Source organism: Trachemys scripta, chromosome 6 (assembly GCF_013100865.1).
Source record: "Trachemys scripta elegans isolate TJP31775 chromosome 6, CAS_Tse_1.0, whole genome shotgun sequence".
In the NCBI taxonomy this organism is placed as follows: Eukaryota; Metazoa; Chordata; order Testudines; family Emydidae; genus Trachemys; species Trachemys scripta.
Genome location: NC_048303.1, coordinates 7,464,976 through 7,487,420, shown reverse-complemented (window position 1 = coordinate 7,487,420; position 22,445 = coordinate 7,464,976). Strand labels below are relative to the sequence as shown.

Genomic DNA, 22,445 nt, shown 5'->3' with positions numbered 1-22,445 from the left:
CTATTTACAAAATAGATTGCTAGAAGTATCTGGTATACTATTCAACAATGGAGCAGTTAATTTTGAAGTGAACAGGTTAGCATCAAAACTGATCTCTTGGGTTGTGGGGAGAAAGTATGATGGTTTCAGTCTGCATGGCTGAAGACATCTAACACAGAGTATTGATTTGCATTGTGAGAAGTTTTGCTTAATAAAGCTAGAAGTTTTATTCTCTCTAAAAATGGACACTTACATTGAACAGCTTCACAGTCAACCTTTTATTATCTTTCATAATTACCTTGCTATAAAAGGTAATAAATATTCAGGTAGTAGCAAACATTATGGAAACAGTACATTTCTCCATGTACTACATTAGGTCCTTTGATTTTCTCATAGGTGAAAGTAAAGTACACACACGGAACAATAGAGTCCTTTAATACCTCATCATCTGCCTGTTGCAACCTGGCAACAGCATACCGCCGTACTGTTGGATTGGTGAAATGAGATGATAACAGTTCCAGAGAATCTTCTACATCCATTGGCTTCCATTTCCCCAGTAGCTCCAGTGCCTGCTTTGCCTCCTGGGGTAGGTCCCAGTTGACACATTTCAAGAACTTTGTCAAAGCCTAAACAAAGAAAATTAGAAAAACTGACTATTCCTAAGCAATTACAGAAATCAATGAACTGGAATATTTAAAGAGTTACATATTTTAGTTTAAGTCAAGACAAGACATGGGGACAGATTCTTATTGCAATTATATTAGCATAAACTGGGGGAATCCAATTGAAGTGAATGGCAATATTCTGGGCAACTAAACTTGTGTGACCATGCACCAGTGTGAATCAGATCTGTGTTCTATTCCCAGTTATGCTACTGACTTGCTGCATGATATTGACCAAGGCACTTAATCTCACTATGCATTATCACCCCCACATCTATAAAATGGGTGATAATTCTCACCTACCTTGTGGGGGTGTTGTGAAGATTAATTCTTCAATTTTTGTAGGGCCCTCTGAAGTTAGATTAAAGTGCTACAGTGCAAGAGAATGACATCTTCTGTAGCAGCAATCTCAAATTCACAATTTATTCTTACATTTGTAAGTTCAACTTTCATGATAAAGAGATTGCACTAGAGTACTTGTATTAGGTGAATTGAAAAATACTATTTCTTTTGTTTTTTACAGTGCTAATCTTTGTAATCAAAAATAAATATAAAGTGAGCACTGTACACTTTGTATTCTGCATTGTAATTGAAATCAATATATTTGAAAATGTAGAAAACATCTCAAAATATTTAAATTGGTATTCTAGTGTTTAACAGCATGATTAATCGTGCAATTAATTTTTTTAATTGCACGATTAATCATTATAAATTTTTTTAATTGCTTAACAGCCCTACTTAGAATGTTCTTTTTCAGCCACTTAATATCCATATATTCCAGACCACATTGAGTGCTAGATTGTACCCTTTGCTTAAGGCACTGTAACGGGGTGGTTACCCCACTTCTGCCCTGTAGGGCTTAAAACAGCCCTGGGGGAAGGTTGTGGCTGGGAGCTGCTAAGCTGGGCTGATTAGGAAGCAGCTGGGCCAACCCCAATCAGGCCTCAGCTGGCCCTATATAAAAAGGCTGTGAGTCAGAGGCCAGGCAGTCTTTCTTTGCAGCGAGCTAGAAACAGCGTACCTGAGTGGAGCAGGGCTGGGGAGCTTCAGCCTGGAAAGCCCTAGGCCGCGGCCTAGTAGGAGGCCAAGGGGTACTGGGGGTTGCAGAGGGCAGCCCAGGGGTAGGCCAAGGCAGCAGGTCCAAACCCAACCTTGCCTGTGATGAGTGGCCTATACTGCAGTCTGCCCCAGGGAGCGGGGGTAGTGGCCTTATTCTGAGGCGAGGTAGGGATAGTGGGTGGGGGTTCCCCGGGGAGGGGAGACCCTAGTACTTAGGGGTGTACTGCCAGGGGGCAGCACCCCAGATAAAAGGGCACAGGGATCCGGGAGGGACACAGGGGCTAGAGGACAAGTGGACCACCGGCCTGCAGGGGGCGCTCCAGGACGCTGGAAGAGCTAATTCCCGGAGACGACCACCAGGAATCCGCTCCTCTATAGGCACAAAGAGGGAACTTAGTTCTGGTAGCTCTTGATAACAGTACACAAGCAGTTTGCAGTGTCACCTCCGAAGTATCAGTTTCCCCCCAAGCCACCACACGCAAGCTTCTCCAGAAGTAATCCCATGATCTCTGGGACACCTTTTCCCCATAGGCCTGTGGGAAATACTTCAATGAGACAATGTTGACTCAATCAACTGTCTCTTCTATTATACAAAATGCCCACTCCCAAGGAAAAATTATGGTGTCGGGTGGCAGCAACCAGCAAGGCAGCTATAGAGATTTGTTTCAGAGTAGCAACGTTAGTCTGTATCTGCAAAAAGAACAGGAGTACTTGTGGCACCTTAGAGACTAACAAATTTATTTGAGCATAAGCTTTCGTGGGCTGCAGCCCACTTCATCGGATGCATAGAATGGAACACACAGAAAGAAGATACTTATACATACAGTTGGTATGGCTACTCCCACCTTTTCATGTTCTCTGTATGTATAAATATCTTCTGTGTTCCATTCTATGCATCCGATGAAGTGGGCTGTAGCCCACGAAAGCTTACGCTCAAATAAATTCGTTAGTCTCTAAGGTGCCACAAGTACTCCTGTTCTTTTTATAGAGATTTGGCAACCCAAGGACAACTCTATTTTTTTTTCTTCTTTTGAAACAATCTTTTCACGTCTGGAGTCTTTAACAGAATACTGGCCAGACTCAAAGCACTGACAACAAGGTGTTAAGGATTACTCAATGTATGGAGCTGACTGGGGAGAAGAGAGCTCAGCAATGCACATACTTAAATGCGTTGCTCAATCAGGAATTTAGATCCTTTGCTAGAGGTCACCCAAAAATATAAACAAGTTAGGACTACGACTTCAGCCTGGTTTATAGCTGAATACCTACCTCTAAAATAACTCGTCATTTTAACATGTTACCTATTTTAACATAGTCCAGCTACAATTTTCTGGGGCCTCACGTAAGGCAAAACAGAAAGGTACCAGTTAGAGCTAATGCAATACTATTCATTAAATAATCACTGAACAATACACTTTTTATTTTTATTTTTTGGTATTATTTGACCATCTAGTTCTAATTCACTTTCCAATAACCTAGCCTATTATCTAGAAGGCATGCAGCTTGTGATTTGTGCTATATTTGCAGAAGTTAACACCAACTGTCTTTGGTGGATTAATCCTGGCAGGCTTGGCAGAAGAGCATTTTAAAGGAACTCACTAGAGATTTTGAGCTACAAGTTTTAAAAGTATTTGCCAATAGGATTTTAAAAATATGATCACTAGTCTTTACCAGCATAGATGTTCCATTGTGAAAAAATATCTCGACTAAATATACTTTGTCAGCTCAGAGATTCACAACTCTGAAGAGGCAGACACTTAAAAAGGCAGTCACACTAATGAAACAGAAAGATAAATTACTCAATAATAATGTACAGTGATCAGTATATACTTAATACATTTAACCTTACCTTTTCTTGATTAGTAAGATAGTATCTGAACTTCCAAACTAGATCCTGTTCCTCGTATGTCAGTTGCTTTGTTGGTGGATAACTCACTATGATCTAGAAAAAAATTTCCAGAGAATAATTTGTAATAAACATTATACATATTGATCTTTTAAATAAGTTGAGAGAATTTAGTGTGTGTCTCATGTGCCATACTGACCACATTGTAGAATGAAGACCTTTGTCTATCCACAAGCAGAACAGAATTGACAATTTCCCCATACTACACAAGTGATGCTCTTCAACCCTGATCTTAGATGAACCACCCATAGAGGTCAGGGGATTCATAGACTTATCAGTCCTTGGCCCTGCTGCTGAGACTACCAAAAATGCCAATTAGTATTTGTGATGTGGATTCCTTTGCACTCAGGAGTGTAGTAAGGCTAACTCATCTCAAAGTAACCAGATGGGAATGACTTTGGCGTTCATGAGCTGGGACAGACAACCACCCACCTCCAAGTGAGTTCTCTTATTGACAACACATGATTTCACATTAACGAGAAATCACATATCATCTATTGTATTCCCTTCAAACTTGGCGACAGACATTGAATAAAGTCATTTAGCAAAACTGAATCTGTATACTTACAGACACCAAAGACTCAAATGAAAGTTACAAACTTACATTAAGCTGATCTCGAGTAGCTGCATTAGGCTTGAGATCATGATCAGAGGGCCCACTTCTTAAACTTCGAGCAAGTTTGTGATGTTTGCTCTCTACTAAATTCTCCTAAAAATGCACAAAATAAAAGTCAGCGGTTATAAATATTTAACTCCACTGAAAATAGTCTTGAAATGCAACTGTCTAGCAGAGACTCACCAACATCCTGAATAATGTATTACATGCTTAAGTATTCATATCTAAAAACTACTCTGTCTTCTGGATTCACTGCTTAAAGTGCATGCACTTTCCACAGTGAGCCGTCTTATTCCACAAACAATACCATCACTTTAGACTTAAAATGCAGTTTTATAACTATTTCTCACCTTTGGGTGAAAGGCTGTCATCAAGGCATTTGTTCAAAATGAAAGTTATTTACACAGCACCTAAACATGCTAAACACTTTATGGCCAAGCACCATCCTAAAGATCTATGGCCAAACACCATCCTTTACAGTCTAAAGGCTCTGCGTATATTAGATGTTTTTTCCTCCAGAGTTTATTGTTAATACTGGTTCAGCTGAAGCCATAATAGCAACAGTAGAAGCAACAGTGTGAACAAGATTTCAGCTGCCAACACCATTTTCAGCACTGTGTCAACTGGACTACCTGACAGCAGCGTTAGATGGCATGGTGCTGACAGTGGTGTCATCAGTAGAAGCCCCATCTACACGAGGGCTCCTGAAGTTGCTAATACCCACCCAGCTGAACTGGCATTCACAATAATGGAATTGTTTTCTAGAACTGTATTTAGGCAATAAATACAACCAGGACAACAGAAGGAAGTGGAGTAAGAAAGGGATTTCACATAAGCAGAGTACCTGGGGCAATATTTAACTTGCCTCTCCTTAGTTTCAATATTTCCCCCCTCCTCTGCTCCCTCTTGCCTTATATCTCCACCTACCTATCTCCTTTACTAAGGTAACAATCACCCTCCTTTCTCACCTGTCTCCAAATTGCCTCCCCTTCCCTTACCACAGAAGTGTTAATAGTGTAACTCCCTCCCCGCCCCAAATAAATGAAGGTTGGTTACTTGTAACTGGACTTTGTCAAGTTGGATTCTGCATATTCACATTCATGGGACTTATGCCAACCAGTGTAGCAGGATAATAGGCACGACTCCCAGAAGGTTCTATCAGGGTGCCCATGTGCCACCCCCCAACCCCTCACTCTATTATGTTCTGAAGTTGTGGGTATAAAAGGGTTATGACAGCAGTTGCTACCTCAGTCTCTTCCACTGCTAAAGCAGAACACCAAGATATTGAAATTTGGACTCCGCAGGAATGGGGAAGATATGCAGGGAGCACGAACATGCAGAGTTCATCTCGAAGAACTCCGGTTACAAGTAACCTAACTTCACTTCGCCACGTGTCCTCTGCATATTTCCACTCATGGGATAGTTTAGCAAGCAGTACAGTAAATTGGCTAGAGGGGTGAGAAGTTGTAGTTAAAGACTGGAGTACCGCTCCACCAAATGGAGTATCAGCCCTGGATGTGAGATCCAATGCATAATGTTTTGCAAAAGCGTGAACCAACCTTCAAGCAGCAGCTTTGCATGTATCAATAAGGGAAAAATATTCTATCCAGGTAATATGCTTGTGCTCTCTTAGCAGCTAATGAATGTAATCTAGCCTTCCCTTTACCTAAATGTGGCTTTGGAAAGAATATTGGTAGACTGATAGTTTGATTTACACAAAACTCCAAAATCACCTTAGGAAGGAATTTAGGAGCCAGTCTAAGAACCACTTTGTCTTTATAAAAACTGGTATAAGGGGTCTGCCATCAATGCATGCAGTTCACTTTGTCTTCTACCAGAAAGTAACAGCTATTATAAAAGCTGTCCTCACTGACAGAGGAACAAAGAGCAGCTCACTAGAGGTTCAAATGAGTGAGCCACGAGTTGAGTTAAAACTAAATTCAAATTCCATGGTGGGACCAGGTTCCATACTGAAGGGATCCAGATTGGTGAAAAGCTTTTTAAGAGGCCAATTCAATGTACACAAAAAAATAGATTTTCCATTAACATGAGTATGATGCACTGTTATTGCCGCTACATGGGCCTTACTGGAGGGCAAAGACAACCCTATTACTTTTAAGTGTGACAAATATTCAAAAATAAGTTGTATGGGAACTAAAATTGGTCAACGCTTCTTTCAGTTGTCCATAAAACAAACCTTTTACACTTGGACTTGTAACTATTTGACAGCTTTCGGGAATTAATTACATCTTGTTGCACCTCAACAGAACACGATCTTTCTGACTCTATCAAAGGCATATTACCCATGCTGGTGGATGTAACAATCAGAGATCTGGATGGAAGACCTGTAACAGCTGGTCTGTTGATAACAGAAGCATCTTGTAGTTGCTGTTGGATGAATGGACTAACTCGGTGGACCACTGTTGCCTTGGCCCTGCTGGAGCAATGAAAATTACCCTGGCTCAATCCTGCCGTATCTTTTTTAAGTCTCTGGTGATAAGTGAAAATGGGAGCAATGCATATTCAAATGCATCCCTCAATGACAGACTGCCTGAGCCAGCTCTTGAGCAAAGAACAGGGACATTTTGAATTGAATCTTGCCGCAAAGAGACCAATGACCAGAAATCCCCAAAGGCTGAAAACATCCTGGGTAACAGAATTCTTTAGAGACCATTTGTGCATCTGCAACAAATCTTTGCTCAGTTGATCTGCAATCACACTGTGTTGGGCAATTGGGTATACATTTTACTGGATATATCAGTCTAAAAGTGTTATTGCCTTTTTGCATAGTTGAGAAAACCGAGCGCCTCCTTGTTCGTTCAAATAATACACTGCCAACACATTGCCCATGGCCACTTGAATTACCTCATTCCACACCTGTGAAAGAAACGCTTTGGATTGACCTCAGTGCCAGTACATTTATATGTAATTGGGATTCTTTGTAGGTCCAAAGACCTCGAATAAACATATTGCAAAGTTGTCCCCCTCCCTCCCTACACTATCTTTGTAGAATCTGTAATTATTAACAATGAAGAAGGAGCTGGGTTGAACAAAATTCTCTTGAGGACATTCCGTGGTTTCAACCACCACATTAGAGGAAGATACACTTTCCTCGGAACACTGAGAACTTTTAGCATACAGTCCATAATGGGATTGAAGTTCTTTAGGATCCAGTGCTGAAGATGCCTCATTCTGAGCCTGGCATACAGAGTCACATATGTTGTGGACACCATCAGTCTTGACACAGTCAACCAAAAACCTACATTCTGAGAGGGATGTTGAAGGAGGCTGTGCCATTTAGGATTAAAAACCCCTCTTCTGGAAGGACAGTTCTTCCTTTTATAGAGTTGAGACTCGCACCACTGAATGGAATCTTTTGTGATGGGGAGAAGAGACTTTTTCCATTTAGGAACAACCAGAAGTCCGGTAGCACCTTAAAGACTAACCGATTTATTGGGCATAAAGCTTTCGTGGGTAAAAAAACCCACTTCTTCAGCTGCATCTAAAGAAGTGGGGTTTTTTACCCATGAAAGCTTATGCCCAAATAAATCGGTTAGTCCTTAAGGTGCCACTGGACTCCTCGTTGGTTTTGTGGATTCAGACTAACACAGCTACTCCTCTGATACTTTCCATTTATGAGAAGACCTAGGGTTCCGAACACAGAACTAATAATCCGAATGGCCTTCCTTAAATCTTCAGAGGGAGCCTTCAGGAGCCAATCATCTAAGTAAGGGAAGATGAAAATTCCTTGCCTCCTCAAATACACTGTTATCCGAGCCAGGCATTTTGTAAAAATTCTGGGTGCAGTGGAAAGGCCAAAGGGTAAGACTCTGTACTGGAAATGGTGAACTAAGAGAAAAAGATAGGTACTTGTGATGGAGGAGTCTTAGGTCCGTACTTTCATATTTTACTAACAGAGACAGGTTCACGTCACTGCTGTGGGTGGAAGGAACTGAGGCAGCAATGAGAGCCATGCCCCTTTTATGCCCACACCCTCAGAGTATGCTCAAGTGCTAGGGTGGGGGTGAAGCCGCAGGGGCATCCTAACGGGCACTGCTATCAGGAGATTCTAAGGTCCTGCTGAACCGGTCAGCACAAGTCCCATGAATGGGAATATGCAGAGGACACTTGAAGAACTAAAAATATTTGACCATCCCACCAATCCTAATAACAAACTGACAATAACTTAAAAATCTCACTACTATTTCTTGACTAGATTTACTTAAGACTTAACACACTGGCAGTAGCCACAACTTGATGCTGCAATTAAACTTACTTGAGACCATAGGAGATATAATTGACAAGAGTTTTTCTCTGCCACTTGTAAGAACTTCACAGCATCCCACAATGAAGTTTTGTTATGATTTGGATTGTGTTGCACAGAAAATTACTCACCATAGACAGCTGGGGATCTGGAACCTTAACAATCTCAGAGCTTGTTAAAATTGGAGAGGACTCATCACCATCCTGGATAGCAACATAATTGAAAGGCACAATAAATGTCTCACAAGTTATAATGAACGTGTCTTCTGTCAGAATTTACTACTTTCCATATTCAAGAGAAAATAAAGCAATTAAACTTTCAATGGATAACCAACAAAAGGCATAAAGGATAAGAAAATATAGAAAGGAATTGTTCTAGCTAATTTTTGACAAAGTTGAGAAGATAGAAGGAAATAGGAGACCGAAGGATAAACTCCATCTGTTTGTGAGACAAATTTAGAGAGAAGTATAATTTTTAAAACTTCATCAGCATTAGCATTTTAGTGAAGAAAAAATGGATGGAAATTTTTACCAATATTATTAGGATGTATCTGTTATGGGAGTGCTTAGAGGGCCCCATTGTGTGGGCAAACAATTTTCAAAAGCTGTAGCCAAAACACTTATGGACAAAATTTAAATGTCCCATCATGAAAAAAAAACGTTACTCACCTCTTGTAACTGTTGTTCTTCGAGATGTGTTGTTCATGTCCATTTCAAGCAGGTGTGTGCACACCAGCCGGAAGATTTTCCCTTAGCAGCGTCCGTAGGGTGGGCCTTGGCGCCCCCTGGAGTAGCGCCTCCATGGTGCCCTATATAGGGGCCCGCCGACCCTCCACCACCTCAGTTCCTTCTTGCCGGCACTCCAACAGAGGGGTAGGAGAGTGGGTATTGGAATGGAAATGAACACATCTCAAAGAACAACAGTTACAAAAAGGTGAGTAACCATTTTTTCTTCTTCAAGTGATTGTTCATGTCCATTCCAAGCAGGTGACTCACAAGCCTGAGTTTAGGCATTGGGGTCAGAGTTCACTGCGGATTGGAGCACTGCACGGCCGAAGGCTGCATTGTCTCTGGCCTGGTGCGTGATGGCATAGTGCGACGTAAATGTGTGGATTGGACAGGGAGGGGGGCTGGTGGGGAGGGAGGGAGGGAGAACTGGATAGAATATCCCCTCTCTATCGTGCGGAACACCCAATTGTCCGATGTAATTCGGGACCATGCACGATAGAAGAGGGACAGATGTGATGAAGAGGTAGGGTTGGTAGGATTCAGAGTCCTGAGCGGTAAGTCGTCCCCGACCGCACCATCAAATTTGGGGTCTAGGCCTTGACGGGGGCCGTGACTGGCCGGACTGGCCAGAAGGCTGTTGTTGCCTCCTTCTGCCGTTTCTGCTCCGCCTACGCGAGGCATCTGTGCGGTTCTGGGGCTGGTAAGGTCACGGGGCCGGCTGCGGCCTGAATTGCCTGCATTGGGTGGGTGGGTGTGCAAACCCAGCAAGCGTAGGATAGCCCTTGACTCCTTTAGGCTATGGAGCCTCTTGTCTGTCTTTTCGGAGAAGAGCATGGGTCCCTTGAAAGGGAAGTCCTGGATGGTCTGTTGGACCTCATGTGGAAGGCCTGAGACCTGAAGCCAGGCTTCCCGCCGCATAACCAGCCCAGTTGCCAGTGTGTGGGAGGCTGCATCCGCCGCATCCCGGGCTGCTTGGAGGGATGCCTGGGAAATTAACTTCTCCTCCTCTATTATAGCAGAAAACTCTGTTCACAATTCCTGGGGAAGGAGTTCAGCGAACTTGGACAATGCTGAGCACGTGTTGTGTCCATACCGCCTCTCTATAGCCTGTTGGTTGGCTATACGTAATTGCAGACCCCCTGTTAAGTACACCTTTCTGCCAAATAGGTCCAACTTTTTGGCCTCCCTGTTCTTCAGTGTAGACCCTTGGAACCCCTGACGCTCCCTTTGGTTGGCCACATCCACAACCAGAGAGTCCGGGGGAGGGTGGGCATACAAGTGCTCATGGCCTTTGGAGGGCATAAAGTAGCGCCTCTGTCTTTTTAGCCGTGGGGGCCAACGAAGCTGGTGTCTGCCACAAGGTGCGGGACATATCAGCTATCGTTTTGATCAACGGTAGGGCAACCCTAGATGGGCCCAAGGGGGCCAGGATGTCCACTACCGGATCCACATCCACCTCGATCTCCTCCGCTTGGATTGCCAGGCTCTGAGCTGCAAGCTTAAGTAGCTGCTGAAGCACCCGGTTGTGCTCTAGGGCCAGTGCCGCTGAAGTTCCCACAACCGCCTCATCTGGAGAGGAAGAGGAGGAGATCACCTGCAAAGAACCTTCCTCTGTACCCTCAGTCTCTGCAGGGGACTCCGGCACACGGTACTGCGGTTGCATGGCTAGTGCGGATGCAAGATGCGGCAACGCGGCCAGTACCGGGGTCGACACCGAACGACGAGGGGTGCTGGGCGGTGCCTGCGGTGTCAGAACCATGGTCCCCGCCAGTGCCAGTGTCTGGCTAGGGGGTGCCGGGCTTTGTTGAGGCACACTCCTGTCTGACGGCAGTGCCGGTGGTGGAGGCATTTGCGCCGGACCCACCGACATCAAGGAGACCGATGTAGACCTGGAGAGCGGGCCGTGCACCTGTCCCATGGTCTGATGGTAAGCCCAGGGAGTCCAGAATGGCCACTGGGAGAGCGGTGGCCACTGCTGCTGCCACTGCCCCTGGTAAGGTTGTTGGCTCGCCTGTGAAGCCGACCTCCTACTCCTTGATCTACTGGAGCGGTAGGATTCCAAGTCTGAGGTCTCCAAATAGGAGGTCCGAGGGGAAGCAGTACCCACTGTCACCGGGGCGTGGTGCTGCGGGCCCGGGGAATGCTGTCTCTGTGCCAGTGCCGCTGGGGCAGCGTGGGGCAGGGACTGGGGCGACATCATGGCTGGCTTGTCCTTTGATTGGATCGGGGGGCAGGCCATATTCGGCAGCTCTTTCCACCGGTGCGGGAAGCCCGGCACCGGGAGGCTTAATAAGTCAAAGGTGGCCTCGAATGCCTCCGGCGTCGATGAGAGACGCACATCCTCGTTGAGGTCCGGGGATCTCGACCAGTCCGGACTCAACCGCACCCCCACCAGGATGGGAGTCGACGGAACCGTGGGAGGGTGCAGTTGTGGCACGGCTTGTCCCACCGCACTCGTGGACACCGCCGGCCTTTTAAGGTCCTGGTGGGGTGATCGGCCCCTCACCGGCCTCCTCTTCTTCGCAGGCACCAGAGATGGTGATCGGTGCCTTACGGAGGCCGATTTTCTATGTCCCGATTCTCTCCAGTGCCGGGACTTAGAGGTCTTAGACTGGGCCTCCTGTCTTGTTAGCGGTGCCAGGGCGCTGCGCACCGAGGATGAGGTGCTGGGCGCCGGATCGACAGGCTCGGGGTCCGAGTGTGGCCGTAAGACTGCCTCCATCAGGAGCACTTTGAGTCTCTGCTCTCTATCCTTAAGAGTCCTGGGACGGAATTCCCTGCAGATACTGCACCGGTCTCTTTGGTGGCTCTCTCCGAGGCACCTTAAGCAGGAAGAGTGCAGGTCACTCTTCAGCATAAACTTCCCGCAGTCCTTGCAGAGTTTAAACCCTGGGGACGCAGGCATGCCCCAGCGGGGCGACGAGTCCGTTGGGGGAAAAAACCCAACAACTATCAACTACCTACGACTAACACAAACTTTAACCTATGAGAGAGGAATCAAATATACACACTTAAACGGGACACTGCTATGCTTGTTGCAAGCAAGCAAAGTTCCAGCTAGCCGTCACCGGCAGTAAGAAGGAACTGAGGGAGTGGAGGGTCGGCGGGCCCCTACATAGGGCTCCCTTGGAGGCGCCACTCCAGGGGGCGCCAAGGCCGACCCTACAGACGCTGCTAAGGGAAAATCTTCCAGCTGGCGTGCACGCGGCGCACACACACCTGCTTGGAATGGACATGAACAATCACTCAAAAAAAGAATATGGGTTTACTGATTTGGAGTATTTGCTGAAGTTGAGGGAAAATGAACACACAGAGACGCACCCTATACTGAGGGCTCAGGATAGAATGCAACACAGATCACCATTTTGGGAAACATCTTTTTAGAAATTGCAGAATGGCACAAAGCTATCCGTTTCTAGTTTGAACTGGGAATTAGAAGGAATCTGCTTCCCCTCCTTACCAGTCCGAGCATTTTTTTTTTTTTTAACATAGCTAGCAGTTTTGTGTATGATGCATGAGGCAGACTAATATATAGCTCACTTTTCTGCACATATATTGATTCTACAGTGCTGACTATAGCAAAAGCTTGGTTTTGTACCAGCAAATTAAGTATACATTGGAGCAATTTTTTAGGCAGATGAAGCTAATAAATGCAGTAATAGTGTTAATAGCGGTAGTGTTTTTACAGACACAATTCTGATAACACACATAAAAGTAAACAATACTTTTTAGCCAAGTAAGATACATATAATATGTGGATGGTGTTAAGCTTAGCCTGTGAATAAATGTATGATCGCTTTTCATATTAGGTAATTTAAGATTTTGAATTTTTAAAAATTCAAGTTAAAAAAGTCAAAGAAAAGGGACAATCCTCTTCAGTTCTGCTCAATTCAATTACAAAATTAAATAATAAATTGCATAGATGGTGACTTTGGCGTTAATTAAGATTTATGGTGCTACAGTATATATTTATTATTTCTATTACAAGAGCACCTGCTTGGGGGTGACAACCAAGGATCAATGGCCCCATTGTGCCAGGCACTATACAGACAAGGAGCAAAGAAGATCTGTCCCTGTATGTGAGAGCTTACAGTTTAGGTGAGATGTTAGACAGGCAGCAGCAGGCAGATGAGGAAAAATGAGTAGTGGGGGAGAGGTTTAGTATAAAAGCAGAACTACTTATCTAACCACTACCGCCACCCTCCTCCGCCTCCCCCTCCCCCCCATGCCCACTTTAACTATGGCTAATCCTATATTATGAGTTTTCCCCAAAAACAGCTAAAAACATACAATTAACTCATTTGTTGATTGTGCGTTATGTTTTCCCTTTAGCATTTTCTATTTGTTCAGTTTATCATAATGCATTTAAGAATAAATATTTAGTACTTAGTATATCTTCAATTTGATGTGCAAACATTAGTTCATTAATCTTAACAATACCCCACCAGATAGGTAGGTATCCTCATTTTATTGATGGGTAATGTGAGGTTCAGGGTACATCTACATTTGATCTGTGAGAGGTGATTCCTAGCTTGCGCAGAAGTACCCCAGGGGATCAGGCGGGATTATACTCAGAGCTGCTACTCATGTTACTGTGGACACGCTGCTATTTTCAGGCATTAGCGGGAGCCTAGCTATGAAAGTTAGGAATCACACCTCTCAGCTCAAATGTAGGTGTACCCTTAGTGACTTGACCAAGACCACACAAAGAATTAGTAACAGTTAGGATAAAGACTCAAGAGTTCCAGATTATTTTTAAAAATAAATAATTAATTTTAAAAGTAAGCACGCACACACACACACACACACACACCACACTTACTGAGCCATTTGCTTCCATGAGAACAGAGTTAGGCCAATGCTGAGAGCTCTAGAAAATCCTACCCACTCTCATTGTCTTCTGACTTAAGACAGTATTTTTTAAATGTGAACATTTTGTGGTGGTCTGAGGAGAACATGTATCACATTAAAATAAGAAACTGAAATTTTCTGGACCTCAGATAAGCGTAGTTACTAAATTCAGCCCTTGACTATTTAGAAGTACCTGCTAGGGACCAGTGAGCTTGTCATAACCATAAAGGGAAGAGTAACAGCCCTCCTGTGTACAGTACTATAAAATCCCTCCTGGCCAGAGACTCCAAAATCCTTTTACCTGTAAAGGGTTAAGAAGCTCAGGTAACCTGGCTGACACCTGACCCAAAGGACCAATAAGGAACAAGATACTTTCAAAATCTTGGTGGGAGGGAAGGCTTTTGTTTGTGCTCTTTGTGTTGGGGGTTGTTCGCTCTTGGGACTGAGAGGGACCAGACATCAATCCAGGCTCTCCAAATCTTTCTGAACAAGTCTCTCATATTTCAAACTTGTAAGTAAACAGCCAGGCAAGGCGTGTTAGTTTTTATCTTTGTTTTCTCAACTTGTAAATGTACCTTTTTGCTAGAGTGTTTATCTCTGTTTGCTGTACCTTTGAATCTAAGGCTAGAGGGGGGTCCTCTGGGCTCTTTCAGTTTGATTACCCTGTAAAGTTATTTTCCCTCCTGATTTTACAGTGATGATGTTTACCTTTTTCTTTAATTAAAAGCCTTCTTTTTAAGAACCTGATTGATTTTTCCTTGTTTTTAGATCCAAGGGAGTTGGATCTTGATCCACCAAGAGTTGGTGGGAGAGAGGAGGGAGATGGTTAATTTCTCCTTGTTTTAAGATCCAAGGGGTTTGGATCTGTATTAACCAGGGAATTGGTGAAGAGTCTCTCAAGGCTACCCAGGGAAGGGAATTAGCACTTTGGGAGTGGTGGCGGCGAACCAGATCTAAGCTGGTAGTTAAGCTTAGAAGTTTCATGCAGGCCCCCACATCTGTACCCTAAAGTTCAGAGTGGGGAAGGAACCTTGACAGAGCTAGTACTTCACTGAGCTAATTTAGAAATGGATGATTTTTTGGATTGGTTAATTGGGCACCATTTTCTCCAGTGATGTAAACCATTCTTTTGTACCCCTGCCAGATCACAAAGTATTGCTTCTTACCAACAAAACATTCTGACTGCTGTCTTGCTTTTTATCCGCTAATTACATTGTGACTTTAATCAGCCTTGTTCTGGAGAATGCCAGAACTAGAAATCAATATTTGATCTCACCTGAAAGCCTCGAATTCTATCTTTTAAATAGTAGAAAACATTAATGGGAGATTTTCAAAGGCCCCAAGGGTGGAGAGGTGCCCCAACTCCACTGATCGAGTGGAAGTTGGGAGCCTAACTCCCCTTTGTACCTTTGAAAAATCTCCCCTTCATCTACAACCACAAATCATAAATTTAGGTGAGAAAAAGGCAATACAATCATTAAGGTCTGACATCTCTTGCATCCCCAGGCTCAAAAAAATATATATATCTTATACCACTGGAAAAAAGAAACAGCCAACTTCTTCATGATTTATAACAGTGGCAAGCTTATAAAGACCTAAAATACTAAGAATTGACAGTAAACTGTTCTAAGCCCTAGTGCTCAACTAGTGATTTGAAAGCCAAGAATTCACTTTTTTCTAAGATTTCATCTGTATTTTTTCATCTTTGAATATTTTAGTTAAAAACAAAAAGGTGAAGTGTTTCTATCACCATGCTGTACTGTTACAGTGAAAAGTCAAACTAAAAAAATAAAAGCAAAAACTTTACTTAACAGGTCAGCCCACCAATTTTTCTAGATTGCACATAAAAGTTGAAACCAGAATGACCTATTTTTGCTTACTTTAGTTATTCAGCTCAAATGAAGGACACTCTGTCTTTACAATTTCATTATGTTTTAGCACAAAAAAACCCTTAAACTGTAACAAGAATTTGCAAGTTGGTTGAGTTCTAGCATTGCTCTCATGGGCCAAATTCTCTCATTAAAGATAGCCTATTCTGAAATATAGCTATTCTATGAAATACCCTGGAGACAGACAGAACGACATCAGTCAACAGAATAAGGATGTTGGCAGTTTTACCCACCTTTCAAATGGATAGGGAATGTGCAACTCTGACCCCTCTTTCACTCAAAGAACATCAATATCTATTATATTGTCCCTGACTGTGTAACCTCAATAATTCATGACAACAATTGTTTACCTGCTAATTTGCCATGGAGGTCTCAAACAAATGTGAGGCCAAACCTAGCGGTGTATTATCGCCTAGGCCGACAAATTTATTAATAGCAGCATTTTTGTAATCCCGGCATCAGTGATGCTGCGATTCTACCAATCATAGCATGTATTGAAATCACCAATGACAGCGCGACACCATTTAGTAAACATACTCGCGAGAATGCTAAACGTTAATATGATGACTGGGCGGAAGAAATTAAGCGGTTCTCAGTCTTGGATCCATGCGCATTCCCGCGCTATAAGCGAAATCGTGCTATACAGATGCATGTTTAAGCGAGGGTCCACTGTACTTGTAATTTTATTTATAATAAAACTTGTAAATGTTCAATTATTTTAATGATATTTAGATTCATTTTAGTTCAAACAAATTTGTAAAAAAAACTAAAACAAGTTCATATGGGGCCGTCGGCGGCAATTATTTAAGGCCTCGGGGCGGCAAAATCATAAATCCACCACTAGCCAAACCTCATAAGAATACAGAGTTCATTTTGAGTTTGGTTTAATTAAATATTTTATAGCATAATATTAAACATACTCCACTATATTCCAAAAATGCCATTTTTACAAATGTAAGACCTCACTACCACTCTCTGCTATTTATTCTTTGATGAAAGGTGGAGAGACACTGCCAATTTTGCAGATTATAGTGTGTTACGGAAAAGCAAAGTGTTGATCAAGCAAGGTTCTGCCACACCTCTTTGAAATTACAGCATTTATCAGTTTCTAAAACACTAACAAATAGGGGGTTCTATTGATCTCATATTATGGGGTTAGTTAAACCAAGGTTCCAAGCTGTACCAGCAGGATACAATTATCTGTATCCAGAACCTAGATGGACACACAGGCAAGGCTTCAGCGACTGATAAAACCTAATTTTTTTAAACACTGGGAAAGATATTCTACTGAGAAAATCCTTTAAATGGATCTGGCTCTGCAATTGCCCTATTTACCCAATACAATGCTGTTTTCACTTGAACCCTATATGAAAATACACGTTCATGAAAAGTGCTGGAGTTCATTTACCCATAGAGATAAGATGAGATATTTGCATTTTGGAATTCACCCAGTGATATTTCCATAGTGAGTGATGTTTGCCTAAAAGTGAAACTGGAAGTTGTGTTCTTGCTACCTGCAGACTGGCATTCCTCACATTTTAAATGCTGCATTACAATTAAATTGATAGAGAACACAGGAAGCGGCCACTGCCACTTCATTTTATATACAGTAATTGAGCGTTGAGTCACAGAATCGCAGATTCTATCAGCAGCTGTTTAACAGGCTGGTTCTCTGTCACAACACCAAAAAACAAATCTATCAACACAACTGTGACAAGTAATTTTCACTTAGACTATCACTCAGAGACAGGTGACAGCCTACCCTTGTTCCATTAGATTCTATATGCTGGATAGGTAATCTTTATATTTTAAGTGGAAGCATAACAAACTTGAGAAGACAGGCAACTAATTTATGGACTGTTTTCTGCTGTTTCCAGAAAAGTGGTCCTGAATTTGTTTGCGTGAAGTAGCTTTTTAACAAGACCTTCAAATTGTGGCTATTTCTACTTTTAGAAATAGTTACACACCTAATTATCTTATGATGTGCAGTTACCCACCTAATTATCTTATGATGCTTAGTAAGCCAGTTTTATACCTTGATTATATTCCTTCTTCATGCTTCTAAGAATATTTCCTAGCTTGTTTGCAGAGCTATGCAGAGAAAAGTAATTCCGTTTCGTAGAGGATTTCAGGTTCAAAATTTGGTTTCAGTCCAATTCAGAATGAAAACCCAAAGATTTCTAAATTCTCTGTGAAAGGGATTGGAGCCATGACAGGTGCCATCAGAACTTCATTGAAATCAAATCATCTCCAGGAGCCATTTTCATTTCAAACTGGCAAATTTCAATGAAAAAAATGTGTCACTGGAATTTTTCTGACCACCTCTACTTGTTTGGTTCAAAACCAAGCTTTCTCTCTCCCAATAGCAAAAAAATATATATACGCAACACGTTAAGACAGCACAAATTCAGTTCCCACTACAATCAAATGTGCATGTAGGGGGCAAAACACATGCATGTTCCATAACCATCCTTCCACTCTGAAGTGCATCATTCAAATGCAACAGCAGCACTTCAAAGATCGTAGACGAAGGGAGCAGCAGAGAAGTGGACATCATGATACAACATCTGTATAACACAACACTTCATAATTATAATATTCAGCCTATATGAGCAAATGTTTGTTATAAACCTTACAATCATATTTTCTACAGACCATGGAACAAGATATTAAAAGTGATGTGACTATATTAGATAAGCAAACAAAAATATACTGCAATCAGACAGTCTCCAACAAATACACCTACCCGAGAAAAAACTACATCAAGGTAGGAGAGTTGGATGGTTTTGTGGCTAAAGCATATGAAAATCTGAAGAGCCAGATTCTCATCCCAGCTTTTCAACCTGCAATGTGGTCTTGGAAAATTCACTTAACCTCTTACCTTCATCTTCCCGTTTGTAAAATGGGGATAAGAATACTTATTTACCTTGCAAGTTATTTGGGGGAGTTGTTAATGTTTGTAAAGTGGCCTGAGATCCTTAGAAGCAAGATGCTACAAGATGCTCTGAGGAAAGCAGAGATTTCATCCATTTGTTATTGTCATGAAAACCTATTAAAAGTATCAAAATGTGTCTTTAAAATATAACAAAGAATATTGGGGAAATGAGACAAATGAGACTGTCTATTGGCACAGCCCTTGTGCAAAGTTTTGATAAGGCAATCCCGTATCAAGTCTACCAATGAAGACATGTAGATCTCTTTATCCCAATCCAAGAACCAATTTTACATAAAGCTACTCTGAAAGTACTATTTGATTTGGGGAACAATAAATCAAAAAGTTTTGAATCACTTGCACGTATTAAATTCTGTAATCTTGAACTGCATTACATGAATGATTGACTTCTGTAATCTTGTTGGAGCTATACTATTTGATTTGTATGTACATAAACAGCTGCCACTGACAGCTGTCTACTGCTATCTTGCAACAAAATATTTCATCTCAGCAGGAAAACCTGTAATTTTTTTTGCTGCAAGTTTGCTTTTTTCTTCCTAAAGGAGATCATAAAACCTACAAGGCACATACCTTTTCATAGTAAACTATTCCATATTCTTTATCATCACATTTGACACACCGAAACTCAATCATCAAGTACATAAAATTAGAACTTCGTTTTTCACTCTGAAAAGAAAACAGACTAAAGATGTGGATTGTATATTAAAGAAGAGCATCAATCTTCAGCATTTTCTTAACAGTAATAACCATATTTCCTTTGTGCTGTAACTGATGGATCAAATTATCAGATGTTGTGGCAATTACTCAGTTTATAATTTCACATAACTACTTACTCTAGGACACAAGCTTCCTCTGGCATTATATATTGTCAGTCACACTCCACAACAAACATTTGCATTCAAGAAGAGGAAACGGTTTAAGTGATCCAATGGAACAACAGAGTTAAAGTTGCACTATATGGTGTTATGTTGGCACACCAATGGCTTCAAGATGCAGTCTGCTCAGTTTACAAGTTTTCTAATTGCTAACACTGCAAATAAAACTTGGGATCCTGGAGTGTGTTTTTTCTGATTTGCATATCACCACCAGGAATAAAAATTCTGCTACTGAACCTTAGTAAACAGCTCTGCACAACTCACAAGAGAATTAGTCTGCCCACCCAAGGAGGTATGGACTGTCCAGGAAAGGGAGACTGGTCTTGTAATTAAATCACAGTCATGAGAATCAGAAGATAGGGTTCTGCTACAGACTGCCTGCTTGACTGATGGTCAAATCACTTCTGTGCTAGTTCTCCCTTCTGTAAAAACAGGTATGTTTCATTGAAGGTTAGAATTTGCACAGCACTTTAGAGTCCCCACTGGAAGGGGCTATAGAAATGCAAATCATTATCTCTGCAGGTCTCACTCAAATGCCAAGTAGCTAAAAAAAAATTCTTAGGCTTTGTGTGCACTGGCAAGTAAAAGACAAAAAACTTGTGTCCTTCAGAGGTGTTTCAAAAAAACACTCCCTGAAAGACAAAAGTTTTGTCCATGACAAGCACAGGTGTGAACAGCACTTTCACAGCAGATGCGCTCTCCTACTCTCCTGTGGACAACACTAACACTGATCATTGTGGGAGGAAATTTTTTGTCATCAGGAGAGCTACACTGCACGCCTTTTATCACAACCGTGTCACTAAAAGCTGCATAGTGTAGACATAGCCTTACACAAGAAAGCAGCTGTCAACACAGGGAGCAGATGTGTTGAGTAAGGTGGTCATTTTATGCACCTTTCAGAGCATAGGCCATTTAAGGAGATCATTTTTGGCTTCGTGGGTTAACACTTCCCCCCTGAGTTGGAGGCAGTTCACTTCGTAGGTTAAAAATAAATAAGCAATTGATTTAAGCAAAAAAGTCTCCAGTTGCAATATTTTCCCTCCCAAACCAAGATCAATTTAAACAAAAGGTTGTGAGTTGATTAGAAAATGATTATAAATTTAATGCAGAGTTTATATGGGTTGAAGTTTACTGAAGGAAGTTGTTTTGACAACTTCAATTCTGCCCCACCCCATGATGCTCTAACAGTCTTAAGCACCTATAACCAAGTTAACTGATATCTAGATCTATTTTCAACTACCTCTGTATCACTAACGCCAGAGAAAGTCATTCTTTTTAGATTGATTTCTTCCTTTAATGTGCACAAGAGAGAAGAAAAATAGGGCAAGTCATCTGAATTACAGTCTTACAAGCAAGCCAAGGCTTCCATATCAACAAGACCCAAAACCCATTATAAAGCTGATATATGATGACCTACCTCATTGATCATTTCTATTTCTCTAAAGGTCAGTCTGTCCAGCCAGTCTACTTTCACCATGTGACCTTGTCGATGAGACTTGGTGAGCTGCCATAGAAATATATAGTGATACTATTTAAATTGCTGTGACTAAAAAAAGAACATCCAGGCCATAATTTCAAAGACAATCACACATGAAAGGGATGGGAAGAGAGGGAGTTAAAAAGCTTCTACATTACAAATAAAGCGTGCGCTATAAACAATCCGCATTATAAAAATATTCTCAGGATCCAAAACATATTGATCACAAAAGAAAAGATAAAATATACACACATCACTAACCTTAGTTTTGAATTCCAAATAATATGACATATTAAAAGTGTCCTATTTGTAAAGCAGAACTCTAGCATGACAAAGTTAATGGCTTTGTGGTTCGTTCCATGTGAAAGATTTCTGAATCTAAAATCTCCAAAATTAGTGACTGCAAGAGTTTGATACTTCATTTAACTTTATGAACAATACTTCTTGTCCTTAAAAGTAATTTAAAGATATGATTTCAGTAAGTCTGTCTTCGCCAGTAATACCGCATACAGCAGAGATTCCAAAACTGTGGTCTTGCATCTGCTGGTGGTCTGTGGAGAGCTGGATGATATGTTACTGCAGGGGTAGGCAACCTATGGCACGTGTGCCAAAGGCGGCACACAAGCTGATTTTCAGTGGCACTCACACTGCCCGCGTCCTGGCCACCGGTCTGGGGGGCTTTGCATTTTAATTTAATTTTAAATGAAGTTTCTTAAACATTTTGAAAACCTTATTTACTTTACATACAACAAATAGTTTAGTTATATATTATAGACTTATAGAAAGAGACCGTCTAAAAAAACATTAAAATGTATTACTGGCACACGAAACCTTAAATTAGAGTGAATAAATGAAGACTCGACGCACCACTTCTGAAAGGTTGCCGACCCCTGTGTTACTGGTTCCTTCTGTATCTCGTTAAAATACATTAAAAATATATTCCTAATGCTACTATTCTGCCTAAGTAATTGCCATAGTTCCTAGAGATGTCATGTGACTATCTCCCCTTCCAATGGCAGTCTATGAGACAATCTATTAACTGTGGACCACTCTGTACAGTTCAAGAAGAAACATAGAAGAAAGCAGTTTGTCAATCACTTGGGGGTGCAATAAAAGTTTACAAGAAACGACAAGAGCACTAGGCCTTCCTAATACTAAGAAATTAGGAAAGCCTTGAAATACGGTA

The 22,445-nt window shown here is 41.8% G+C and overlaps 1 protein-coding gene across 2 annotated transcripts in view; it reads right to left on the bottom strand.

Annotated features, from left to right (window-relative positions):
- PIK3C3 (phosphatidylinositol 3-kinase catalytic subunit type 3) overlaps positions 1 to 22,445 on the bottom strand; it is a 139,032-nt gene that overhangs the window by 93,280 nt on the left and 23,307 nt on the right. For both annotated transcript variants that reach the window (XM_034773560.1, XM_034773561.1), the window contains 6 exons: positions 21,200 to 21,286; positions 19,478 to 19,573; positions 8,618 to 8,689; positions 4,211 to 4,315; positions 3,550 to 3,642; positions 420 to 605 (listed from right to left, as the gene is read on the bottom strand). In XM_034773560.1, the coding sequence (XP_034629451.1) occupies positions 420 to 605; positions 3,550 to 3,642; positions 4,211 to 4,315; positions 8,618 to 8,689; positions 19,478 to 19,573; positions 21,200 to 21,286 (639 nt within the window). The remainder of the gene's footprint in view (positions 1 to 419; positions 606 to 3,549; positions 3,643 to 4,210; positions 4,316 to 8,617; positions 8,690 to 19,477; positions 19,574 to 21,199; positions 21,287 to 22,445) is intronic.